At 40.1% G+C, this 16,942-nt stretch overlaps 1 protein-coding gene across 15 annotated transcripts in view; it reads left to right on the top strand.

Moving 5' to 3' along the window:
* Positions 1 to 16,942, top strand: part of BLTP1 (bridge-like lipid transfer protein family member 1) — a 246,599-nt gene that overhangs the window by 65,896 nt on the left and 163,761 nt on the right. For all 15 annotated transcript variants that reach the window (XM_073341054.1, XM_073341048.1, XM_073341041.1 and 12 more), the window contains 6 exons: positions 1,696 to 1,846; positions 6,116 to 6,272; positions 6,693 to 6,771; positions 7,953 to 8,044; positions 9,075 to 9,192; positions 10,471 to 10,626. In XM_073341054.1, the coding sequence (XP_073197155.1) occupies positions 1,696 to 1,846; positions 6,116 to 6,272; positions 6,693 to 6,771; positions 7,953 to 8,044; positions 9,075 to 9,192; positions 10,471 to 10,626 (753 nt within the window). The remainder of the gene's footprint in view (positions 1 to 1,695; positions 1,847 to 6,115; positions 6,273 to 6,692; positions 6,772 to 7,952; positions 8,045 to 9,074; positions 9,193 to 10,470; positions 10,627 to 16,942) is intronic.

Genomic DNA, 16,942 nt, shown 5'->3' on the forward strand with positions numbered 1-16,942 from the left:
CCTATTCCTGACCCCCAAGGCGGTGGTTTTACGTCTCCCCTGGCTGCTCCCGATGCCGAACCAGATGCATCCGCTTGGGACCTCTGCCTGGAAGGGGCACATGAATCAGTTATTTTGTGGGGAAAGAGTAAAATCTTGCACAGTAGCTCAGAATTCATGTAGTCTCAGTGCTCAGTTACTGGATTGTTTGCAAGCATTCTTCTGTATGTTTGATGTATTTAATTTGAATGCATTTTTGTTTTTGAATGGATTGAATTATATTTGCCTTACTTTATTTTTATTGTACTGGAAATTTTTTTTCTTCCTGAAAAAGTTTTTTTATTTTGAATGCATCGAAGTCCTGCTAATGTATTTATATGAGAACGTGTTTTGGTTGACTAAAGTATTCTTTGTTGTTTTTTGCCTGTTAATGCTACTCTGCACTTTTAAAACAAATCGGCTACTTTAAAATCTAATTCCTTTTTTCCCTGCCCACTTGCAGTTGTTTGCCATTTTGAGGGGTGTGTGAAGAACGGATAGGCGATAGTGAAGCGTCGGGGGCGGTAAAGAAAGTTTGTTTTAAAAACCATGTGCAGTATAGGGGGTAGTAAATTAAACCTACTCTAGTCCATTTTTCAGGGGGCTCTCTCTGAGTTTGGCTGGGTCTCAGAGCTTCTTGGGTATATGTGGGCTCATGTCTCACTCGTTAGTGAGCTTTTCATCAATGTGTGGTTCTGGTGTACCCTCCTCAGGACATTATGAAGAATCTACTATTAGTCACTAGTTGCTGGGGTCCCCACTCGTTATGGCATCTAGTTCTGCATAGAGTGGCAGCTCTGAAGGGCAGCACCAAATTTTTTGTTTTCCTCCACTGACTTTTGTTAGGACTGCTGCAGTTCCTTCTCCATTGCCTAGCATTGGTACTCATCCCTGTCATATTTCAGTTTCTGCATCTCCTTTGCAATGTTGCTGTGTGAATTCTGTAGTTATACTTCCATTGCTCCTCTCCTCACTTGCTGAGGACATCCAAGACTACTTTCCTGTAGTAGGCAGCAGCACTAAAGTTCGCTGGCGTTTTAGCTGTAGCTTTACATGGAGCCATACCTGTGTGTTTGCAAAAGTGAGCTAGCAAGAACAGAGGCATTTCCAAAACACTCTGGATATTTCAAAGGGGGCACTGTGACCATTAAGCAGAAGAGTTCAAAAATTTGAGCAGAGAGCAGTCACGGTAATTGTCATTGTGGCAATATTGCTGTAGGTGCAGTTAATACAGTGTTCACACAAGCATTGAACCAGCATAAGAGTGTCAGTAGAAGATTTATGCTGCTTAGGAAGATGATTTAACTTGACCCACAGTAGCTGAGGGTTTTGTCAGCAGGACTGAAAAGGCAGTGCCACGTGCAAAGCTGTGCTGACAGAAGTCAGGTTTTACCGCTAAAATTATGTAGTGTAGGTTCTGTGGCCTTTACTGACTTCAGTGGAGCAAAGTTAGCTGTCATTGAGTGCTTTGGAAAAATTCCTTGGACTCTTGCTTTCAGTCATATCCTTCTCTTCCTTTCTCTTTAGTCTACATGAAGGATGGTTTGACTCTTGCCTCTTGCAGTGATCTTGAATGAAACTGACATCTGCATACTTGAATTGTGTAGTGGTCTGCAAAAATTCTTCATAATTGGAAACACCTTCCTGGAGTAATGTTTACTGTATTACAAACTACAGGTCTTGTACCAGAGGAGACAGAGGAAAATAACGATGGAGAAACAACTGATGAAGACAGTAAACTGCAAGATCTGCCTCCATGTTGGGGATTAGACATTGTATGTGGGAAAGGAACAGATTTCAACTATGGACCATGGGCTGACAGGCAAAGGTATTAAACTGAATTGCATTTTTAATATTAATCTTGAATATCATTTCCTATTTGGAAATTGTAATGAAGCCTCCATTGATATTGCTGCTCAGGCTGTTAATTGTACATGGTAGACAACTAAGTATATAACAGTCAAAATATGAAATTAAAGGGCCTCTGACCAGTAGTTTAGGCCTAATAGTAGGCTCAGCATTAGCTGCTATGCATGTACTCCAGAATTTAAGGACGATTCTTCACAAAGATAATAAGCAGAACACTTAGATTTTTTTTTTAAATCAATACATTGCATTCCTATATAATGAATGTAGTTCTGATGCTGTCAAATTTCTGTATCTGTAGTAAATTTACACAAGTCATTAAAAAAAAAAACCCTCCACAGTTGTGCCATTTTCTGTATGTAATAAAACTGTAATGATTTTTTGGGGGAGACTTGGAGCTAAGGGATATTGTAAACTAACTCTTCCTGAATGTTTCCCTTCAGATTAGGGTAGGGAATTAATAAAGAGGAAAAGATTGTTCTGTAAATTAGGATTATGGGTGGGAACAGGCAAATGCTTGATGGAATCCCAACAAATACTTACAGGTTTGGCCTTTTGCCTTACATTACAAGCCTAGATTCTACCACCATTCCTTACTTTGGATAGCACTTTACTCTGAGAGTAATTCCACTGAAGTCAGTGGGACTGTTTACAGAGTAAGGTACAAGTTGCATAAAGGTGACAATCTGGCCATTTAAGAAAAAAATGTTGAGAAGAATCACATATTTGATATTCCTTTTGGATGTATGCCATTTACTCAATTGTGAAATGGTTGTGATGACTACCTAATAGGAGTGTGAGACTGTGCAGATCGTAAGGAGTATAGATAGTAAACAATATCTTGAAGTACCTAAAGGAAAGAACTTCTATGTACAGCATGCTGCATTGCTGGGAACATGAAACCTCTAATTTTTAGTATCACCGAGAATATTTGCTCTCTTAAAGCACACTTCATATTTTAGAAAGAAAAGGAGTACTTGTGGCACCTTAGAGACTAACAAATTTATTTGAGCATAAATTTGTTAGTCTCTAAAGTGCCACAAGTACTCCTTTTCTTTTTGCGGATACAGACTAACACGGTTACTACTCTGAAACCTGTGTTCATATTTTAACTTGCTCAGTGATGGAGGCATGGTTGTTGAGGTGAGTTACATACTCTTTGGTCAGGTAAAGGATCCAAAGTGGTGGGTCTTTTCAAGGTATGTAAGGAGCAGAGGATGGAAGATGATAAAATACAGGTAGGATTTGATGAGAAACAGTCAAATGAAAAAAAGTCTCATTCAATTACATCATATAATGGGAGACAGCTAAAAAGTGACAAGTGTTTAAAGTGCTTATATACCAATGCTAGAAGTCTAAATAATAAGATTGGTGAACTGGAGTGCCTTGTATTAAATGAGGATATTGATATAATAGGCATTACAGAAACTTGGTGAAATGAGGATAATCAATGGGACACAGTAAAACCAGGGTATAAAATATATCGGAAGGATAGAACAGGTCGTGCTGGTGTGGGAGTGGCACTATATGTGAAAGAAAGCATAGAATCAAATGAAGTAAAAATTTTAAATGAACCAAACTGTGCCATAGAATCTCTATGGATAGTAATTCCATGCTCAAATAATAAGATAGCAGGAGGGATATATTACCGACCATCTGACCAGGATGGTGATAGTGACTGTGAAATGCTCAGGGAGATTAGAAAGGCTATTAAAATAAAAAACTCAATAAAAATGGGGCATTTCAACTATCCCCATATTGACTGGGTACATATCCCCTCAGGACGGAAGTAAAGTTTCTTGACACCTTAAATGAAGCAGCTAGTCCTTGAACCCACAAGAGGAGAGGCAATTCTTGATTTAGTCCTAAGTGGAGCACAGGATCAGGTCCAGGAGGTGAATATAGCTGGAGCACTTGGTAATAGTGACCACAATATAATTAAATTTAACATCACTGTCGCGGGGAAAAAGCCTTCGAAAAGGTCCCTCACCAAAGTTTCTTAAGCAAAGTGAGCAGTCGTGGGATAAGGAGGAAGGACCTCTCATGGACTGGTAACTGGTTAAAAGATAGGAAACAAAGGGTAGGAATAAATGGTCAGTTTTCAGAATGAAGAGAGATAAATAGTGGTGTCCCCCAGGGGTCTGTACTGGGAGCAGTCCTATTGAACATATTCATAAATAATCTGGAAAAAGGGATAAACAGTGAGGTGGCAAAATTTGCAGATGATGCAAAACTACTCAAGATAGTTAAGTCCCAGGCAGACTGTGAAGAGCTACAAAAAGGATCTCTCAAAACTTGGTGACTGGGCAACAAAATGGCAGGTGAAATTCAATGCTGATAAATCCAAAGTAATGCCCATTGGAAAACATACTCCCAACTGTATGTATAAAATGATGGGATCTAAATTAGCTGTTGCCATTCAAGAAAGAGATCTTGGAGTCATTGTGGATAGTTCTCTGAAAACATCCACTCCATGTGCAGCGGCAGTCAAAAAAGCAAACAGAATGTTGGGAATCATTAAGAAAGGGATAGAAAATATCATATTGCCTCTATTTAAATCCATGGTACACCCACATCTTGAATACTGCGTACAGATGTGGTTGCCCCATCTAAAAAAATATATATTGGAATTGAAAAAGGTTCAGAAAAAGGCAACAAAAATTCCTAGGGGTATGGAGCGTCTGCCATATGAGGAAGGATTAATAAGACTGGGACTTTTCAGCTTGGGAAAAAATATGAGTAATGGGGGAAATGGTAGAGGTCTATAAAATCATGACTGGTATGGAGAAAATAAATAAGGAAGTGTTGTTTACTCCTTCTCATAACACAAGAACTAGGGGTCACCAAATAAAATTAATAGGCAGCAGATTTAAAACAAACAAAATGAAGTATTTTTTCACACAATGCACAGTCAACCTGTGAAACTCCTTGCCAGAGGATGTTGTGAAGGCCAAGACTATAACAGGGTTCAAAAAAGAAATAAGTTCATGGAGGATAGGTCCATCAATGACTGTTAGCCAGGATGGGCAGGGATGATGGTCCTAGCCTCTGTTTGCCAGAAGCTGGGAATGGGCGACAGGGGCTGGATCACTTGACGATTACCTGTTCTGTTCATTCCTGCTGGGGCACCTGGCATTGGCCACTGTCAGAAGACAGGATACTGGGCTAGATGGACCTATGGTCTGACACAATATGACCTTTCTTATGTTTTTATGTTTTATATCTTGGGCATAACTTTTTCATTGCTGATTTTAAAGAAAAATTAGGGTGGAGTTTTCAAAAGTACTGAGTTGTTTAGAAGCATAATGAAAGTCAATGGGATTTGCTGCCCTAATTCACTTAAGTGCTTTTAAAAATCCAACTTTTAACCTCTGAATTCCATTTCAAGAACCCTTCACTTCTTCAGGTTGGCATTAATGACTCTGCATAGGGTAATTCTGAAAAAATGATAATTTCTCAGCTACTACAGCAGTCAGGTCTTGAGTGCGCTGTAAAAAGACCATTCTCATTCAAGTACTTTTATTTTATCCAAGAAAGTATTTCATATGTGGTTACAGTTTTAAAACAGTTCTGTGGAATTTGACGTTAGTTCACTGATGGACTCCTTATGTGAACCACATATATCAGGCTATCTATGCTTTTATCATCCTCTCAGTTTCCTTTCTTGTGGCTATATATTTGGTTCAAATTGCAGAAATTCAGACTACGTTCCAATCCACACATTCTAATTTCATAGACAATTTGTTGTTATAGTTTCTGTGCTTCTATAAATTATACACAATCAAAAAGTGACCTTGTCATCTCTCTCATCCTAATCTCCAAAACAAGACAATTACAGTATATTGTGGTGGGAAGATGAAATGGAAGAAAGAATGTAACGTACTTGTATTTGCTTTTTGGGATTATGATGTTACTCCTTCCTGTCATCCCCTCATAACATGTCTCTCCACCACAACCATCCCTGCAAAAGTTTATTTCCTAGCAGTTTGAATATCTAATTTATTTTGAGTTTGATTTCACTAATGAGGCGAAAGTCTCTTCATTGATTTAGGTTTGAAGATTTCAGTATCTTGCAGCTTTATGCAAATGTTATTTTTTTCCTTCACTTTCCTTACCTGTTGGCTTTCCAAGGATCTAATTCAATTACACAGACAGGTGGCAAAGAAATTTGTAGATGAGACAAATAGTTTCTTTCCATCGGAGTAACTATATTTCTCTTCTTGTTTTCTAGGGACTGTTTGTGGAAATTTTTTTTCCCGCCAGATTACCAGGTTATGAAAGTCTCAGAAATTGCACAGCCTGGCAAGCCAAGACAGATCCTTGCTTTTGAGTTGCGGATGAATATCATTGCAGATGCCACTATTGATTTGCTTTTTACCAAAAACAGGGTAAATAATGGCAAGGTGGTAAGAAATAAATTCTTAAGATACCTCTGAATCTTACAAGCTCCTGCGATTAGGTTGTCTGGCTTTTTGTTTGTGCATATTTTCATTTGTCAGGTGGTATCTAGAGATATTTAAACATGGTATTTTTGGGGGGCGGGAGAAGAGAAAGGGAAATATAATCTTCTTTCATCCTCACCAGTTTCTCTTTCAGCCAAGGATCTTCTGGTTGTTAATGTTAACTTATTCTCAGTATCATGATTTCTCTCTCTTTTTTTTTTAAACATTAAGGACATATCCTAGTCAGCTAGATCCTTCTTTTTTAATCCTGACAATTTAACCATGAATAATGATGGCCAGAGGCATGACATACACTGGCTGAAGATGGGGGAGAAATAACGTTTAAACTTTTTCTCCCCTCCTTAGGAAACCAATGCTGTACATGTAAACGTTGGAGCAGGCTCGTATTTGGAAATAAATATTCCCATGACAGTCAGTGAAAATGGTAAGTTGATGAGGCGGTTTATTTTACATTCTTAAGATTGTGCACAGGAGAAAACAGTTGTTTATTCATAGGATTGTGGATATAGTAAGCTGTTTTCCCCTTATGGCTACAAAGGACCTACATTTCTCTGTAAAGGAGCAATAACAACTTATACTTTCATAGTGCCTTTCATTACAGGATCTCAAAGCACTTTAAAAATACAGATTTAACTCTTGTGAAACCCTAATTGATATCAATAAGACATTGCAGTAACTTCTCCCTAGTTACTGAAAACAAAGCTCTTATTTTATCTAATTTTATTAATACTTTAGCATATTACATAAATTGTATCTGTACAAAAGCAGATCCTATTTTTCAATATGATTACCATAACAAATCTTTAGAAACATAATGGGTAATACATTGATGAAATATTAACTTAGTCATAGAAATACCATGTAAAGTCAAGATAAAGATAAAGATGGGGGTGAAGGGAGACCGGGATTCGGGCTCTTCTGTTGCCCTCCCCTGTCGGTAAGTGTTGAAGTCCTATATTAAATATGCTGAAGTTTTCTTTACTTGCTTTTGCTTGTGTGTCTTATCTTTACCCTGTATATAAGGAGTAGTAGATGCAGCTTCCTTTTGAAGTTGATCATTGCCTTTCCTATCTCTCACTGTCTCTTTTGTCTATTGTACATATATATGATCCCTATCACCATAGTATCTGAGCAATCTTTAATGTTTGTATCCTCACAAACACCTCTGTGAGGAAGTACTGCTATCCCCCTTTTACAGATGGATAACTAGACACAGAGAAGCTAAGTGAGTTGCCCAAGGTTTCACACACAGGCTGCAACAGAGTTGCAAATTGAAACCTGGTCTCCAGAGCCCCAGAGAAGCCTTTTCTGGACCAGCCAGATTCCTCAACTGCATTATCTTAAGCCTTTGTCATCCAACTAGTAAAGGACTGAACTGGAGCCTCATACTATTGATTCTCTTCACGATGTGTTTTGCACCTCATGTTGTTTATTTATAAAGTATTTGAATTTCTGTTCAACTCTTGCTTCTTTACTGTAATTCAGAAATAATCTTGTCACACAAGATTGGGGGTTGGACTAGATGACCTCCTGAGGTCCCTTCCAACCCTGATATTCTATGACAAGAGAAGCCATGATGTAAACATTATTTGTTCTGTCTGCTAGGCTATTCCCCTGCAATTAAAGGACAGCTTTTACACGTTGATGCCACCAGCAGTATGCAGTACCGAACTCTTCTAGAAGCAGAAATGTTAGCTGTAAGTCTACAGTAACAAAGCATTGTTAAGCACAGAGGTGCAGTTGTCTCTGATGGACATTTGGTTTAATATAAATCATTTTTATATGCCTGGTATAAATGTTGTGCAAGTATAGAAAACAGTGCAATGATTGGGGCATTTGTATATACTTTACAAGACCTCAATCCTCCAAAGAATTATGCACAAGTAATTTTATGCATGTTGAGTAATCCCACTGAAGTCTGAAGAGCTACTTAAGTGTGTAAAGTTAAACATTGATTTAGGCCCCAGTCTGTGAAGGCTTGAGTTTGCTAATCTCACCTAGTTTATAGGCATAATATAACTTATAAACTGTCTCTTCTGGGTGCTCAGCAAAGATTTAATAGTAGAGTGTTGCTCAGACTTGCATTGCTAAGACATTTCTCCTGCAAAATATACGATTGTACATTAACTAGTATACTGTGAAGTATTTTAAATACTTAGAACTAAATTACTTAAGTATGACAAATACATTTTATGATGGATTAGCTTTTTAATTTGTGCATTTAGTACTTCATGAAATTCAGCAATTGAATTCCAGTTAACTTCTACTGAAATGCATATGCACTAGTTTTGAAAATGCTTCCTTTCCCTGAATGACAAGTAAAAGTAGGCACTTAATAGCCACAGTACATAGATGATTTGGCTTAAAAATTGTTTGTTTAGATGATATTTTGTAGTAGGCTGAGGAAGGTGGAATCTTGCTATGAAAGGTTAAATTAGATTATAAAGTGCTCAGCGTAACTGCTGCAACAGCAGATGGCGAATCTGTGGTATAATATGAGAAATTCATAGTAGAAGTTTTCAAACAAATGAATAAAGTGTCAACTGACCTTCAGGCACAGAGAAAGAGATTAAATTATTAAAAAACTGGAGAGGCCTTCTGTTCATCCCAGCAGGAAAATGGTTTTAATTATTCACCAAAGTGTATGTGGTTGACCCTTCATCTCAGCATTGTTCACACATTGTCATGTTTGAAGCGCATACTGATGCTTTAGTGTTTTGTTCACAGTTTCATATTAATGCCAACTATCCCCGGATATGGAACATGCCACAGACATGGCAGTGTGAAGTTGAGGTTTATAAAGCAACCTATCACTTTATCTTTGCTCAAAAAAACTTCTTTGCAGGTAACTTCCTTATTACATTAGTATCTAAATATTTAATTTGTGGAACATAAGTATGTCTGGCACATGTTTTTTCTTTGTCTTGTTGTTTTCCAAACCATTTTAGAGGGGCTGATGAAGTTGTTTTAATGCAAGAGCAGATGGCCTTACAAACGTGGTTATGTTTGTCTAAAATGGTGAATAAACTTGAGGTGCTAAAAATCCAAATGTTTTATTTCCTTTAATCAGGTGTTAATTTATGTTTTTTTATGGTTGACTAGTCACAGTGAAGAATAATTTTTTTTGACAAACAACACAAAATATATTGATTTGTGTTGATTATAACTTTTGAGATATTTCTTAGTTTAATATTGCTGATCTAAGAGACAAGTTGACCAGTTAATTTGGTGTATGCAGAAATTTTTTGGCTGACTAACTTCAGCTTTACGGGTTATCTTGATCTCCATGTGGCTGACCAGGCTTGTCAGAAAATAATCTCCTCCCCAGGATTTTGACTGTAATTTAGATACAGTACTGTAATGGAAAGCCAGTGATTCACAGGCACTCTCCAGTCCTGCATTTCTGGTTGCCTGTAAACTCTCTGAGGGATTGGGGTCCTGATGTAATTCTTTCATAGTTAAAACAGAATTGGGACTGATAAACAAAATCATGACAACTAGTTAAAAAATTTTTCTTCTAGTAAATTAAAGAAGAAATTTAAAACACTGAATAATCAGAAACTAAATTAACTTTGATATTTTTAATGATGTCCTTTAGATTCCTGTTTTTCTTTCTGTTGATTTTTTTAAAATTTGTAATGTTATGTACTTGCTGTTCTGTCATGTAATAGGTACACTTAACTTTATCTGAAACTTTGAGCTTAATGCTCAGTAAGTCAGGGTTCAAAATCATACTACTTGTATTATCCTATACCGTTATTGCAGTTAATTACTAATTGCATTTACATTTATGCATGAATATGATTTTAGTGTTTGGATATCTGTAAACAATTAGATTTCATTTTAATTTTTATTTTACACAAATAAAACTTGTACATCATTGATTCATCATTTTAATAGACTAAGGTAACTCTCCTTTGACCAGAAAGGTAAAGGATTGCTGAAATTTAGTAGTTCAGTTCTCAGCTGGTGTAAATTGGCATAGTTCCCTGAAGCCAGTAGAGCTACAATGATCTACAGCCAAAGATCTGGTCCAACTACTTTTTAAAGGACTTCTCCAAAGTATTTAGTTTCACCTGATACATTGCTAATAATTTGTCCTTTTTATTTTATATAATTTTAGATTTGATTCAAGACTGGTCCAGTGATAGTGCTCCTGATATTTTCTCGTTTGTTCCCTATATATGGAATTTTAAAGTAATGTTTCATCAATTTGAAATGATTTGGGCAGCAAATCAACACAACTGGATTGACTGTTCCACCAAACAGCAGGAAAACGGTAAGAATGATTTTTCTGAAGAAATTTTGTTAAAACATTTAAAAAAAAATCACAATACCTGTTTTCTGTGATGTGTAGGCGATCTTTTGGGAGGTAATAAAAACCTCTTCACTAGGTACATTGTTTGCCAAGAAATATAAGGTTTTTCACATGCTCACTACTGGAAAAACCTCTCACACCCTCAAATACAGCAGGTCTTCTTTGGGTGATTGCACGTGTCCATTCAATTGTAGGTGTCTGTGTGTGCCATTGCACAGTTGTCAGAATGTTTCCCCTCAGCGCTACCTGCTGGGGCAGCACAAGTGCCCTCTGCTGCTTAGAGCACCATGTGCAGGCATAAAGGTCTGAGCCACCCCCAAGTCCCCTCAGTTCCTTCCTACCGCTCGTGACAGTTGTTGTAGCTCTCTGTCCTTGCTTCTGCAAGTCTTCATTCAAACCTGTAAATAGTACCCATAGTATAGTTAGCGTAGTTTAGTGGTTGGTTGGCTTAATTTCAAAAAAGTATCTGACAGCCAGCCTCGATACTGGCCCTAGTATCTGAGGTATGCCTCACTCTCTGGGTTTCAAGCCCTGCCACTCTTGTGGTAAAGCAATACCTAATAGTGACCCACATCCCAGCTGCTCTAAGTGTTTGTGGGAAGCCTCACGTGAGCTGCAAATGTGACATTTGTAAGGGCTTCAAGCCATGCTCTCAAAAAGACAGGGCAGCTAGGTTGAAATATCTGTTGCTGGAATCGGTGCTGCATCTTCCATCTGAGCTAACTATCTTGATCCAGCACCTTTGGTGCTACTGGTGCTGAAAGGCAGATTGGCATTGCCAATACCGAAGAAGAGGCCTCAGAAATAGGAGTTTGTACTAGCACTGTTGAAAGAGACAAAGAGATCAAGCTCTTCTAAAGACTCAGGAGGTTGGTCAAAGAGGAGGAACTCTCCAGAGCACACCTGTAAACAGGGGAGTTTGTTGACTCCAAATCCTAGTACCTAGTACCAAATCCTAGTACAGGCCCGTCAAGACCAGCTCCAGAAGCACCTTCATCAGCATCTCTTTGCACCCCGGTACTGCAGAGTTTCTTCCCAGTGCCAACTATTCCTGAAGCATTAGAGGCTGCAAGAGAGTTATTAAACCTCTCAGTGCTGCCATCACTGGCAGTTCAAGAGACTCTCCCGGCACTGGCGCCCAAGGTCCCAGTGTCAGCACCTTCACCTCTGCACAGGGTAATTCAGTCTGATTTGACCATCAGGGTACCAATTAAGGTGGTGCCATTTAGGGGAAAGCCTCAGATGATCTTCCCGCGTCCCCTTCATCAGAGTCTGATCATTCTTCACTGGTACTGACAGGTACAGCCCCCGCCATGATCACAAGAAGAGGTTTCTTCTTCAGCGGACTCGGAAGTGGGATTCCCATGTGTCCCACCCTAGCCGGTCCCGTCGTCGGGAGTATGTCACCTTCTTTCCCTGATTTCAGCCTCAGCACCAGCAAGGGGCTTGTAGAAGGAACTCTTGGGCTACACACAGTTGGGGACTGGGGCTGTACTAGTGGCCCTTTAGGAACCTGTTGGGATTTCCTCCTCAATAGAGAGCATCCCTGCTCAGCTAGCTCCATCTACTGGTTCTCAGGATCATCAGCGCTGCAAACGCTCTAGCATCTGTCCCGAGCCTGGCACAGAAAATATTCAGAATCACTGTCACAAGTAGCCACAAAAGAATCAGCATCTGGACTAGCTTTTGTTACCGTTGACATCCTTTTTCTCAACTCCTGATGAGACAGTTGTGGCAGAGCCAATTTCTCCATTTTGTGATGATTTTAAGACTCTTCAGGAGTTGTTGGGGAGGATGGCTATGACCCTGGACGTTCACCCAGAGGAAGTCCAGGAAAAATCCCACAAGATGATGGGCATGTTGACAGCTGCAGCTCCAGCTAGATTAGCTCGCTTTATTCATGGTGCTGTCTTAGAACCTACCAGGTCCTCTGACAGGCACCAGTTTCTCTGCCTCCAACTTAGAAAAAGTGGAGAGGAGGTTCTGAGGTTCGAGCACCGATATAATCATCACTCTTGGGCTCCCCTTGAAGTGGCAGTGGCCAATGAAAAAGGTAGACAGGACACCGGCATCAACCTCAAAAAAATAGAGGACAAGAAGCTGGATTTATCTGGGAAGAAGCTTTATTCCACAGGTGGATTACAGCTGTGCATTGCAAACCAGCACGCTTTGCTGTGGCACTACAGTTTCATCATGTGGGAGACACTTTCACAGTTCAAAGATAAGCTCTCAGATAAGGTTAAAAAAAAGAGTTCCAGGCTTTAATTAAGGCAAGTTGGTCCCTAGAACGGCTCTGCAGGTGGGTCTGCATGTGGCAGATTGTGCCGTTTGCAGCATTTCTGCTATCACGATGAGGCATTTGTCCTGGTTACACTCTTCTGGCCTCCCTCCAGAGGTGCAGTAGGCAATCCAGAACCTCCCTTTTGATGGGCCATCACTCTTATCAGAAAAGATGGATGACTCTGCACAGTTTCAAATATTCTAGTCCAACCCTGAAATCCCTGGACGGTGAAGTGGAAGGTGTTCTGTTCTCAGTCCCAGTGTTTTCAGGAGTTTATCCCTCGAGTCCAAGGTCAGTCAAGGAAAAGGAGCAGATGTTAAAAAAACAGCAACCACCACCCTGTGCTTTTGTATCTGCCGGTTCATCAAAGTGGACAGCATCTGCCAAGAGCTCATTTTGATGGGCACGTCTAGAACAGAATACTAGTTCTGAAAGTGCCATCTTTTTCTTTTCCCATTTTTGGAAACTGCCTGTCACAAAACCATTGTGCTTGGGCCCACATCACAACAGCTCTATGGGTTTTTCGCATGGTGGAAGTGATACGTGTTCCAATTTATTTTGACCGCCTCCCCACCCCAACACTCTTCAGGGACCTTTCTCACAAGGCAATGTTACTGCAAGTGATACAATTGCTCCTTCTGGTAGGAGGTGTAGGAGAGATCTCTCCTTTGTTCAGGGAAAAGGGATTTTACTCCCAATACTTCCTTATTCCAAAGGCAAAATGGGGTCTCAGGCCTATTTTAGATCTAAGGCACTTAAGTTCTTGAAAAAACTGAAATTCCAGATGGTCATTCTAGCTTCCATTATTCCTTCCCTGGATCCAGGGACTAGTATGTTGCTGTTGACTTAGACACTGTCATAAATATAAAGGGAAGGGTAAACCCCTTTAAAATCCCTCCTGGCCAGAGGAAAAATCCTCTCACCTGTAAAGGGTTAAGAAGCTAAAGGTAACCTCGCTGGCACCTGACCAAAATGACCAATGAGGAGACAAGATACTTTCAAAAGCTGGGAGGAGGGAGAGAAACAAAGGGTCTGTGTCTGTCTATATTCTGTTTTTGCTGGGGATAGACCAGGAATGGAGTCTTAGAACTTTTAGTAAGTAATCTAGCTAGGTATGTGTTAGATTATGATTTCTTTAAATGGCTGAGAAAAGAATTGTGCTGAATAGAATGACTATTTCTGTCTGTGTGTCTTTTCTGTAACTTAAGGTTTTGCCTAGAGGGATTCTCTATGTTTTGAATCTAATTACCCTGTAAGGTATCTACCATCCTGATTTTACAGAGGGGATTTCTTTACTTCTATTAAAAGTCATCTTGTAAGAAAACTGAATGCTTTTTCATAGTTCTCAGATCCAAGGGTTTGGGTCTGTGGTCACCTATGCAAATTGGTGAGGATTTTTACCAAACCTTTCCCAGTAAGTGGGGTGCAAGGGTTGGGAGGATTTTGGGGGGAAAGACGTGTCCAAACTATGTTTCCCAGTAAACCCAGTTAGAGTTTGGTGGTGGCAGTGGATATTCCAAGGACAAAGGATAAAATTAATTTGTACCTTGGGGAAGTTTTAACCTAAGCTGGTAAAAGTAAGCTTTTCATGCAGGTCCCCACATCTGTACCCTAGAGTTCAGAGTGGGGGAGGAACCTTGACAGACGCCTACTTTCAGATGGTGATTCACCAGAGGCACCGAAAATTTCTGAGAATCACCATCAGTGATTGTTATTATCAGTTCAGTGTTCCCCTTTGGTCTCTCTTCTCTGCCCTGTGTATTTTTTACAAAGTTTATGGCAATGGTAGCAGCATCCCACTGGAGGTCAGGGGTTGATGTTTTTCCTTACCTGGACGACTACCTGATAAGAGGTTGATCCAGTTCATAAGTGGTGTCCACCATAAGCATCCACCTTAATGTATTCAGCCTACTGATCAGCACAGACCAATTGGTCCTGTTTCCAGTACAGAAAACAGAATGTATTGGAGCGGTTCTGGACTCAACAATGGCCAAGGCCTTACTACCACAGGCAAGGTTTCATGCAATGCAAAGCCTCATTCTGGACTTAAAGGCTTATCTCTCACCATGGTGAGAAACTGTTTAAGGCTGCTGAGGCACATGGCAGCATGCAATTAAGTGTTTCAGTAAGCCAGACTGCATTTTAGACTCCTTCAGGAATGGTTGGCAGAAGTGTATTCTCCAAGAAGGTACCACGGAGAGACATTATCCTCCCTAGTTTGGTGGATAGCCCCATCCAATATCTGCAAGGGAGTTCCTTTTGCCTTACCTCAGCAATCTCTTACCTTAGTCATGGATGCCTCGGACCTGTGTCGGGGGGCTCACCTGGGACCCCTGTAGACACTAGGTGTCTTTCATCCCCAAGATCTCCGTCTACATATAGCTTGCAACTCCCTGACGTTTATCCAGTTGGCTTGCATGGCGTTCCTTCTTTGCATTAGGGGAAGCGGCATATTGGTGTTGACCAACAATATGACCACCATGCTTTATGTAAACAAACATACTGGTCCTCACTACTCTCTCAGGGAGCAGTACTACTCTGGGACTTCTGCATCGACATCTCTATATTTCTGAAAGCAGCCTACCTCGTGGGGCTCAGAATATGCTGTCAGAGCTCCTGAGGAAGTTGTTTATCAATCACCACAAGTGGTCCTTTCACCCAGACATAGCAAGATCCATTTTCCAGCTCTGGGGAACTTCCCAAGTGGATCTTTTTGCAATAAAAGACAACACAAAACACCATTAGTTCTGCTCCAGAGCAGGACTCAGCCTGGGTTCATCAACTGATGCTTTTCTACTGCTGATCTGCTGTTTTTTCCCCTCCATCTGTCTTCTCCTCAGAGTTCTGTGCAAGGTCAAGCAGGACAAGTCCTATCTTAGATTGGTTCCCCTGGCATGGCTCCCTCAGCACTGGTTTTCACAGCTCTTGGATCTCTCAGTCAGTCCCCCACTGACACTCCTGTTTTATACGGACATAATTTCAGAGATTCATATCTGCCTCCTCCACCCCAAGTCTCCAGGCCCTTCTCCTGTTGGCCTGGAGGCTTTATGGTTAACAGCAGTGGAGGAGTTCTGCCCTAGAGAGGTCCAGGAAGTACTACTGAATAGTAGTAAACTATTAACCAGGACAACTCACCTTGCTAAATGGAAGAGATTTTCCATCTGGGCGAGGCTGAATGGGGTGGTCTCCTCTATTCTTGATTCTATTCAGCATGTGCTGGACTACCTTCTGTATCTGAAACATGAAGTATTGGTGAGTAGCTACTTTATTAGCTATCCCTTTCCTAATGGTTCCTAAACAGTTAGCTTTTTTGACTGCCGCTGCACCTTGTGGATATTTTCAGAGAACTAAACACGACTCCAAGATCTCTTTCTTGAGTGTTAGTTAATTTAGACCCAATCATTTTGTATGTATAGTTGGGATTATGTTTTCCAGTGCCCATTACTTTGCATTTATCAATATTGATTTTCATCTGATGTTTTTTTGCCCAGTCACCCAGTTTTGTGAGATCCCTTTGTAACTCTTCGCAGTCTGCTTTGAACTTAACTATCTTGAGTAATTTAGTATTATCTACAAATTTTGCCACCTCACTGTTTATCCCTTTCCCCAGACCATTTATGAATATGTTGAACTGCACTGCTCCTAGTACAGATTCCTGGGGGATACCACTATTTACGTCTCTCAATTCTGAAAACTGACCATTTATTCTTACCCTTCGTTTCCTGTCTTTTAACTGGTTACTGATCCATGTGAGAACCTTCTCTTTTATCCCATGTCTGCTTAGTTTGCATAAGAGCCTTTGGTGAGGGACCTTGTCAGAGGCTTTCTGAAAGACACGATATGTTGTATCTACTGGCTCACCCTTGTCCACATGTTTGTGTGACCCCTTCAAAGAATTCTTGTAGTTTGGTGAGGCATGGTTTCCCTTTATAAAAACTGTGTTGACTTTTCCCCAACAAATCATGTTCGTCTATGTGTCTGATAATTCTGTTTACT

The sequence above is a fragment of the Lepidochelys kempii genome, chromosome 4 (assembly GCF_965140265.1).
Source record: "Lepidochelys kempii isolate rLepKem1 chromosome 4, rLepKem1.hap2, whole genome shotgun sequence".
Classification (NCBI taxonomy): Eukaryota; Metazoa; Chordata; order Testudines; family Cheloniidae; genus Lepidochelys; species Lepidochelys kempii.